Here is a 10,589-nt window from a genome sequence, read left to right on the forward strand (position 1 = left end):
TTTTCTTAAAATAAATAAAATACTTATGTTTGTGCTAAAAAAAAAAGCAAATACGAATATCTATACCTATGAGTTTTGATATTTATATATTTTGGCTTTAAGCATATATATGTGCATGTTTTTGTCTTGAGGCTTCAAGACTTAAAAAAAGTCCTGAGTTCGAATTTCTCTTTTCCCTTCCTAGTTCATAAATCTCATTCCTCCTTTGTTAGAAATTTGTTTTAAATGTATATATTTTAGTCCATGTGTATATATTATAGTTATTTGTTGAACCCAAAAAAAAAAGAAGAAGAATTATGCCATTTACATCCTTGATGTTTTCACCATTTAAACTTCACACAATAAGCTATTTGTTTTTTTTTTTAAGTTTTTTATGTCTAATGTCAACAACTAAAATCCCATCATCCTGATCAACAGAATTAAATTGGAAATTATCACAAGTGCTAACCATGCCTATATTCAAGAATCTATCTTCAATACTCGATTTAAAGTACAAGTGATTTGGGTGATTAAGATACAAAATATATATAGAAGACTTCTATTCTAAAAAATTGACCGGAGAATTGGTTACTGAGTCTAAGTTGAGATTTCTCAGAGGAAATTTTTTGTAAACAGATTAGAGGACTGATGTATTAGTTCTAGCTTAATGCTGACTTTACTGCATTGTTTTGCTTGGGTAAAATTTTTGCTCATCAACAAAACCAATATTTTGCTTAAAACAAAAATGGATAACAAAAAAATCAAATTATTCAATGAAAACCAAAATTGATTTACCTTGAAAATGTTATCATATTGAGAAAAAGCTAATAATTGGCTAAGTTCTATAAACAACTATATATTTGTTTGAAATCATTATGCGAACATAATAATATGACAAGCGTGATTAAATTTGTAAAATCAAATGGTTTTTTTTGTATAAAAAATATTATATTTTGCATTGACTATAAAAATTTATTTCTTAAATCCATGTCTTTACATTACAAGTTCACTGAACATAATGACTATGTGGGTATATAGTCACACCCCCCCCCCCCCTCTTCCCCTCTCTCATTTTAGCTTGCTATCACTTTTTGAAGATTTGTCAAACTACATTAATGCGGCAAATGAAGTTCCTTTGATATTCTAAAATTATGAAAGACTGCACCATAAACATCATAAAATGTGAAATTAGCTTCATCTCCTCTGAATTCCATAAATCCTTGGCAATCAAAATTGAATTTCATAACCTCTGAATTCCATGATCGAACATCACCTCTCCAAGATTTAGAGCCACCACCACTTGTCAAAAATTGGATATTTCTAGACAAAATATTGTTAGTTTCTTGGCAATTTAATTCATAGGTAATCAGATAAAATCATTGTTACTATCGATAACATAAATATCCGTCAATACCACTAATGTGCTCCAAACAGTGATCATGTCCATTGATGTAAAAATCAACTTTGTTTGCCTGGAAAAAAAAATGTAAGATTAGAATCAGATGTCAAAAACTTTCGGCAAAAATAGGCTAAATACCATTTTGGATCCTGAAACTATAGATGCATTCCCGTTTTAACTTTAAACTTCAATTTTGAACACTTCACCCCCTAAAGTATGAAATCCATCTCACTTCAGATTCCTAAATTTTAATTTTGGAAATTTTAATTACACTTTAAGGCATGAAATCCATCCATAGAATTGTCAAAATTCGTGGAATATTAGACAAGTGATGCTTGATATTTAAGAACTAAAGTAGGATGAATTTCACGTTTTATGAGATAAAGCATTCAAAATTAAAGTCTAATGACTAAAGTGGAATGAATTTCGTACTTTAGGAGATAAAGTATCCAAAATTGAAGTTGACAGATTAAAGTGGGAGTCTGCCTTTAGTTTAGGGATCCAAAATGAAATATAACAGTAAGAATGCAACAAGAGATTACAGCAAAAAGGCTGTAAATGGGAGGTATGTGCTATTTCAGCTGAGGAAGAGAAAATGAGCTGTTCAACCGTTGAATCATTAAAACAAAACCATTCAACCAATACATTTCTCAATTTATACTCAAAAATTTTAAATTCGATCCACTCCTTTCATTAAGTGGCATCAAAAGTCTAAAGTGTTCACTTCGATACAATCGATACTCTTGTGGTCTTTCCTCTATCTTTAATGTGTCATCTCTTTCTTTAATTTGACATATTTTCAGGTTAATGAACACAACTTAATTTTCAGTGTAGATGCTAGCTAGCAAATTTCAATTATCCACAATTTTTTAACTCCCATGTAATTTCACAAATAGCATTAATATATAGACCAATTTGAATGCATTAACTTATCTCAAAAAATATTAAGCAAAAAAAAAAAAAAAAAAGAAATCGAATGGGGTTTTTAAGTTCATACATTTCCGAGAAAACATGTCAAAAAATTTGCATTTAATCGTACTAGGTACATCATCCCTCCTCAAAAATTAACTTAAGTAGCTATATTCTTCAAGTGGACTTAATTTAAAATTTAAGTTTCTTTTTTGGATTTTGCATGCGTTTCAATATCTAGTTCTTATTAATACGAAGAAGAGAGATTATATATGGTTATCAATCTACAAAATTACCTTAATTTCTCAAACTTTTCGTTTATACCTGGAGGATTGGCAGTAGAGAATCAACAAGCTCTTTGGTCGCTCCACGCATGATGCCCAGCACTTTTGATTGTGTGATGACCTGCAACTATTTTCTAGTTTTCTCTCGAAATCCCTTGATGCAAAATCAACTTCCTGTTCAGGAAATAAGTAAGATTAATCCAACAGCATCGAATCAAGAATTTGGTTTTAATTAGCATTAATGATATTAAAAATATTTGTCTAACTATTGTGCTTACATAAAATTTTGGTTAATTCATTACTTAAAAAAAAAAATTTGTGGTTGCATTACCTTTATCAGGTCTCAAAGATAATTAATTCTTTCTATACAAGATGCCTTTCCAATCATATGAAGGATCTCGAGGATTTACAAAATACTCGTCGATAAACGGAGTCGTGTCTACAAAAATCACGTCTACAAGTTTCTCTACGGTAGCTTTAGAAAGAACAAATTTTAGTATGATTTGAAAAAATTAGTAGCACACATTTCCTATAAAATAAAAATAGGAGTTGCAAGCACCCCTTGCATAGCTAAAACTTAGTAGACTTCATATAAGCAAATGATCGATTTTATAACTTATTAATAATTTCATGGTTAAATTTTTGAAATTATTTCCATACAACAAACTTTTCTTGTACAAATGTTGATACGATATACTTATATCAAAAGGCAGCAGTGGATTTTGCCTCACCTACATTGAGCATGAAATTTCTGAAGCACAACCATCTTTTATCCTTTTCCGTGAGGACGGGACTGAATTGGGCTTCAACATTACCTCTATAATCATGGTTTCCCAAAACTACACAAAGAAAAACATTAAGAATCAGAATATATATATATATATATATATATAGGCACACACACACACACAAAAAGAAAGAAAATAAAATAAATACACAAACATATTGTCTGGGGGGGGGGGGGGGTTGGGGAGGAATTTGAAAAATTAGGTTTTTTATTTATGGGCGAAAAAAAGAAATGCGCACACACCCCACATATTTGCTTTCATGATAAACTCTAAAATTAAAATCACTCAATCTGTCAAACAATTAAATTAATGCAATTGATATCTAAATTCAATTAGTGCTATATATGCTTAAAATTAACGTTAAAAAGTTTATCTGTCTCCTCCTTATTTTCTTGAAATGAATATTATAAGAAAGCCCTTAAATTTTGTTTATTCTTTCTTTTTCTGATTACAGTCCAACTTCCACGATTCAAATTGATCATGGACAAAAATATTTCGACTGGAAAACAAAGCCTTACAAGTGTAATATATGCAGGATCATCCATGCTTTTTTATCCATCTTCGTAGAAATTGTCTCCAGTTGAGATCACGGAATCTATACACGTCTAGCTTCTCCCCATCCATGATTACCAAATCATTAGCAAAAGCTTTGGTGATCAAGTCATCAAGCAAGTTTTTTGTGTTACAGGGTTTTATCTTTAGTACTTTTTAGATTAATTTTTCAGATTTATATTATTTCTTATTCAGATATGTTGCATTTGTCACTAATGTAAACTTCGTAGCAAAAAAGTACAGCGGCCCACATTCCTGTCGGAACGTGTGAGTATAAATCATATCTCCAAAAGGAAGAGAAAGGCCACAAAGAAAATAGCATCCTACTTCATCATTTCACCAAGTCGAAAGTTACCTATGCTGACAATTTTTTTGTTTATTTCTATGGTTTCTCTACATTTTGAAACATGAAAAACAACAGGCTCATGCTGCAGCCATATGCATACATTTTTTTTAACGACTAAAATTCTTTTGTAAACGATGATAAACCTACGTGATAAATGTTTTCGTTCACCGATTAAATTTTAGAGGGGCACAAAAATGGGAATGGTAAACAGTTTTTCGATTCCAAAATATGTGAAGATTTCTGAATGCACAGACAAGTTCTATCTTGGGTTGGTCCTTTCTTCAAAAGAGCTAGAAAACCTCCTGTGGTTTTTCAGCATTTTAACGACAATAAGATTGATAAAGAAAAATTAGCTTACAAACCTCTGATTTGTTGTATGATCCTTTTCTTCCCCAGTCTCCAACGAGAAGGAAGCTGAGGGAACCATCAGCCATTCGAGGGTGGTTTAAGCTTGGAAGCTCAGCGGCAGAAAGATGGAATCCTAAACTAAAAGTCCAAAGAAGATACAGATACAAGACTCATCTGACTGAAGCAGGCAGGATGACAGTTTCTCTTTCGAAGGAAGTTTGACAAAGAAACCGAGAAAGTTTTGCAGCTTTTTGGCTTCTGAAGATAGCATTTGTCTATTGTTTGGCATGCTGTAATTCTGTGAGATAAAAAAAAAATGATATGCTGCAGCGTGCAATTGAATACATATTTAGAGAAAACTACACTTCAAAGGGTTCTGGCATTGCATGAAGAACAGGGCAATGACAAATGTATATTCAAGTTTACATGTTATGATTTATATTTATAAATTTTTATCTTTATTCTTTATAAGAAACTGAAATTCACTAATACATGACCATTTTAGCAAAGATTTCAAGGTCCAATCCAAAAACTTGCTGTCCAATGGGACCTTTTCTTGCTGAAAGTTTAACCCTGTTAAAAACACGAACTAGTACCAAGGCCAACCATAAAAGGCAGAATGCAGCCCATATTCATATAGGCATGTGCTCCCTTATCAGTCGCCTTTAGATCTACTAGTGTAAAAATTTTACTGACAGGATGCTCTTAATACTTTTGAAGACAAACAAATAGCATGGGAGTGAACGTTTCACAGTGTTTCAGCAGAATCACCCACAGGACAAGAAAAGATGGATCCATGCTTTCTCCAGAGTGGAAAGCTTGTAACCATTTCTTTATGTAAATTACAAGAATAAGCTTCCCACTCAACAACAGCAGCAGAAAAACTACCCCAGTCAAATAGATCCTGCACTTTCTTTCCACAATTTAGGTCCTTGATAAAGGTCTCTGCCCGTTGAAGATCTTGCAGAACCGCTGATTTTAGACAATTAATATCCTCCTGTTGTGCTTGGGAGAGTGGTTTAATGTCCGCTGAGACTTCTTTGACTTCTGTTGCCTTCAAAGTCGACCACTTCCAAGAGTAAAACTGCGCCACCTGTTAGTTAAACAATGGAACAGAAACTCATTCTCGAATCCGTCGACTTAAAGTACTATGGTTAAAGAGAGTACCGTAAGAAAAGAAGAGGTTGAAGAGAGTACTGTAAGAAAAGAAGGAATAACCATAAGTTGCAACAACTATTAAAATAAAAAAATCTTGATTTACAGATACAAAGTAGCCCGAAAGTAACCGCAGAGCTATGATACTGGCAGGGGTCAGGTATTAGAAATCTCACTTTGACATTCTAAAGCAATCTTGCATTAAGATATAGCTTTCTAAATTTTGAACTCATTTTATCTTGGCATAAAATATTAAACCTTTAGCTACAGTGTAAACTTTACAGAATTGATCCATTTAAAGTTCCATCAAACCTTGGCTGAAACTATACATATCAACTTTCAAGAAGAATACACAGGAAACTTCAATGAACTCTACCCATGGTGATAATTCAACCCAAACTCGTTGCAGAAGAAGTAATGAAAAAAGTTGATATGCACTTCTGATTTGGCGTATAAGACTAAAAATTTCCTTCAATATGTGAGTCTGCCTAACTATGACACATCCTGTATTGGATAGCTATTAAGCTCAGTCCACTTTCCTTCAAATTGACAACCAGGTAGAACAACAAAAATAGACTTGTCAATGACTTACTAGACTTGAATTAGTCCACAGCAACAACTTCACATTATGTAGAATTTATGATCAACATGAGTAATTCCACAGCAAATAAAAACAAGTTCATTTCTGAAGAAAAGGTACCTGAAGGACATGCATTACGTTGACAAACTCCCTGTCAAACAAATCAACTCCCCTCGCTATTTGTAATGACCCCATCAGCAACTCTAGCAAGTTGTATGATGAATTCACTGCTGAAGGACATATCTTCTCGTAAGGAGAATAAAGAGCCAATCCAAGCATATGCAATCTTGCACAACGTATGTCGAATCCAGATTGAAACTTCAAAGCTTCATCAGGAGGAAACCAGTACATGTTATTGGATGCTGGCTGAGGTAAATATGAGTTGAGCGAATTTTGTGACAGAAATGAAATCAGTTTTGCATCTTCATCATGAGATGCATCCCGACTGAACCACAGGGTAAGGGTGGTCCTTTCTCCTTCAACTATCTGATAAAAAAAATAAATGCCCAAAGAGAGAGAGAGAGAGAGAGAGAGAGAGAGAGAGAGAGAGAGAGAGAGAGAGAGAGAGGAGGAGAAGAAAGCAGAATTCAGCAAATACATGAAGCAAAATTCTTCAGTGATGCAGGAATACTTGTTATGGGCAAGACTGTCAAGGATATAATACAGGAGAGTCCAATATACATCCACTAATCGCTAATTTGACACAAAACTACAGTTTCTCCTTGAAGGAATGGCTTCTTTCTGCTGCTCTTTTATCCTTGTCAAAGGCAGTCTAACTTAAATCCAACAATTTCTGTTGTATGAATAATTGACAACTCCATCCAGAGTATTAAGAAAAAAATTTACATATTGGCAAGTACAAAAGATACGTAATCCAGAAGAGCATATCCACTCTATATAAATGTATTTAGGAGTTTTTAGATCAAGTAGCTGTGCCAAATGTCAGATCTAAGCATTTAGATTTCATGTAACATTCTCCAAATTTAGGAAGAAGATGTATATGGTATTTTAAATCATGATCTTATGTGATAATCTACTTCATCTTGGAACTTGAATTTCAAACCTAAGTCTGTTCTTCAGAAGAGGGACTAAAGCAAGTCACCTTTCTACCTTCCCCTGATAGAACTTTAGGGTTTCTGATAAACCAACCGTCTTCCAGATCTTGACTCTTGGTTTTACTAGGAAGCCTAGGTTTATATCATAAATTGGAGTATGCCCAACTTTGGAATTCCTCCTGCAGCAGCCTATCTACTGGATTGAAATGCAACATTGATTAAATTAGAAAGGTTCGACTTAGAAATCCTGGCTAGACATAATAATCATCTGAGCATAAAGACAGAGAAAGATAATATCTATAAAGAAACTACCTCATCGACAGAATGTATGTTTCTGTTGTCTGCTGTGTACATCACAGCATCCTGAAAAGATGCAGTAGCGGTTAATCAGTGCAAGAAAGTCATAAATCATCAGTATAATAAAAGTACGGCTCTCTATTTAAGAGTTTACATGCTCAGGCAATGGCAATAAGCTCGAGCTAAGATTCTCATTTTAACTAAACTACAAGAGTTTTCAATTTCTTTTTTACATAGTCTCAATATTACAAGAAAATTACAGATCATGGGGCTTCATGTTTACTTTTTAATGTTCACTTAGTTATACTCTATTCATTTCGTAGTAATTGAATTAGAATATAATGCAATTCAAATGGTAGAACTAGAACTAAAATGATTATGACTGCATTTTCTTTCAATATGTATTTGAATCTGTAAGTTCTAAAGAAACAACCACAGAGTTTGCATCTGCATATCTGTCAAAGCAGCTGACTTCATTTCAATCAACACTATTGTTCATTTACATGGAAAAGTAGCATCTAAGCTGAACACTTACTCCAGCCATGGGCTCAATTGTTGATGGTTCCCCATCCTGGAAGTGAAAGAGTCCTCCTCTAAAATCCCCATTGTAACTATTCAAATAACACACTGCCTTCAGCACAGAGGTACAACAAAATCAGAAATTCGAAACAGGAAAGTAATGCAGTTAAAAATGGATTTTTCAATCACAGATGAGCAATGAAAGTTGCCAACATCAAGTTTTTTCCTTTGGTAAGGTATAGATATTACTTAACACTTGGCAATAAATACTCCTAGAAGAACGTACAAGAACGAAAGAATCATTTCAAATTCTTGAGCAAATCCACCAAAGATACATCACAAATTAAAATACAGATAATAAGAAAATTTAATGCACATTAGTCCATTATCCAGGCTATAGACTGAATCTTTTAGTTTGTCTACTAATCTGGAAATTATCTTAGTCAAACTTATCCTCTAAAAGCACAAAAAACCATCTTTTTTGCACAGGAGACGGAAAAAGAAGTAAAAACATCCATGCTTGCCTAGAAAAATATTTTTTAATATCATCTTTCTAAATCACCAGGGCAAATGAAAAAAAAAATTCTTTTTTTTTTGGGGCAAATGAAAGATGTAATATGTTCACCGCAAGCTATAAAAAGATGTTTCATCTTGCTTGGCCAAACAAATACTATTCAGTTAATAATTGATATTATTTCAGTCAATGAATAAGGGCAAATATGTGTGCAATTATGCATTTGAGTGGGTGTAAAGAACAGCTAAACAGCATACATCTTCACATTCCACAGACAGCGAATCATGTGTATATTTAATTTCCACAATGAACCATTTACTTTCTGCAATTTTATAAAGTACACCTCCTTTATTGTTTTACATTTTGTGAGATTATTATCAGACAATGACTGACTGAGACAAAACGAAATAGAAAACAAAGATCAATTCCACTTAGATCAAAATTAAACAGCCAAATGCTAAATGAGAAGCAGTATATTCTAGAACAATACTGAAATTGCTATACCACTGTGTAGAAAGAAAAATAGGATAAAATAGTGGAGGAATGAAAGAGAGTAAATATACACACCGCAAAATCTCTTTGTTTTAGATAAAGCCTGTTATCATCACTGTGCCATCCAATATTTGCTCCTTTAGTCCAGCTAATTCATCAAACATGTTAGAGTCAGTTGTTTCACCAGAATATGTTCCATGTATAAAGAACTAAGCCAGGTAAAGAACGCTCAGTCAGGACAAGATAAAAACTACAACTCGGATGAAGTAGAGAAAAACTTGGACAAACAAGAATAAGAGCAAGCCATATATACTATCCATATGAGAGAATATACGACCGATCAAAGTGAAAAAAATGGTAAGATGAAAACTACGACCAGCTACTAACCACTTTTGAAGCCTAATAATTCTGGCTAATTCGTCATTAAAATATAATATAGATGTTTAACTCATAAAGATGGCACAAATAGCATTTGTATTGACTTGCATACTAAATGTATATTATTTTCATACGTTTAGTAGCACATTTCCAACAAAAATACTACAAAATCCCTTAAAATAATTAGCCCAAAATCATGCAGTAACAGAAATTAGGCATCCAAGTGCAGCCTTTTCACAAGTTTTCCCTAGTTACTGAACAGCCTAGTGCAAATTTCTTTCTTTCCCACTCTTTGATCCTATTCCACTAATAACCATTTTCCATATAAATCTAATCCTGCAAAACAGAAGAGACATATACAACCAGCCTTCCAAAACTCAGCCAAACCTGATGAGGCCAGTGAATTCGATGACCAACTCATAGTGGCATCCAAAATACCCTTCCACTGTCTCCCTCAGCTTTTCTACATTTTTATAGAAAACCCACTTTAAAAACATCAAAATAACAGAACCCACAAACTAAAAATTCAAACTACCAAAAAAGAAAAAGAAAAGAAATTATATATTAAAAATCTTTTTTCTTTCTGGAGGATTTTGGCAAAAAAAATGAAATGAAAGAACCTCTAATGGGAACAAAGGGCATGATCAGGTGCGCACAATTAGTAGCAATTAGATGAGAAAGAGTTGTGGAGAACACATTTGGCCTGTATCCAACTGTGCAATTGCTATTGTGTATGAACTCCAGTTCCTACCCAAAAAAAAACATATGGTTTCAAGAAATATTTGATTTAGAAGTTCATGATACACAAAAACTTCATTATAGATAAATGAAATGAAACCTTGCAAAGGTCCGGAGAAAGAAAGTTGTGGAGGATGAGACGTGGGTGCTCCTCAGTCTCCTTTGCCATTGTTGTGAACCAAAAACTTTTCAGCTGCTTGGAAAAATGGAAAATTGACTAAAAAGAAGAAGAAGAAGCTATGGAAAGAGAACTGGC

The 10,589-nt window shown here is 33.3% G+C and overlaps 1 protein-coding gene and 1 pseudogene across 1 annotated transcript; both read right to left on the reverse strand.

The window, feature by feature from the left end:
- Positions 1 to 1,091: 1,091 nt before the first annotated feature.
- On the reverse strand, positions 1,092 to 4,691 carry LOC113716081 (purple acid phosphatase 8-like; annotated as a pseudogene).
- Positions 4,692 to 5,124: 433 nt separating this feature from the next.
- Positions 5,125 to 10,589, reverse strand: LOC113716333 (uncharacterized). The gene is made up of 8 exons (XM_027240623.2): positions 10,434 to 10,589; positions 10,216 to 10,342; positions 9,983 to 10,058; positions 9,293 to 9,365; positions 8,228 to 8,323; positions 7,708 to 7,758; positions 6,461 to 6,826; positions 5,125 to 5,698 (listed from the first exon to the last, which is right to left on the reverse strand). The coding sequence occupies exons 1-8, from the start codon at positions 10,500 to 10,502 to the stop codon at positions 5,354 to 5,356; spliced, it is 1,203 nt and encodes a 400-aa protein (XP_027096424.1). The 5' UTR covers positions 10,503 to 10,589; the 3' UTR covers positions 5,125 to 5,353.

This window comes from Coffea arabica, chromosome 11c (assembly GCF_036785885.1).
Source record: "Coffea arabica cultivar ET-39 chromosome 11c, Coffea Arabica ET-39 HiFi, whole genome shotgun sequence".
NCBI classification, from domain to species: domain Eukaryota; kingdom Viridiplantae; phylum Streptophyta; class Magnoliopsida; order Gentianales; family Rubiaceae; genus Coffea; species Coffea arabica.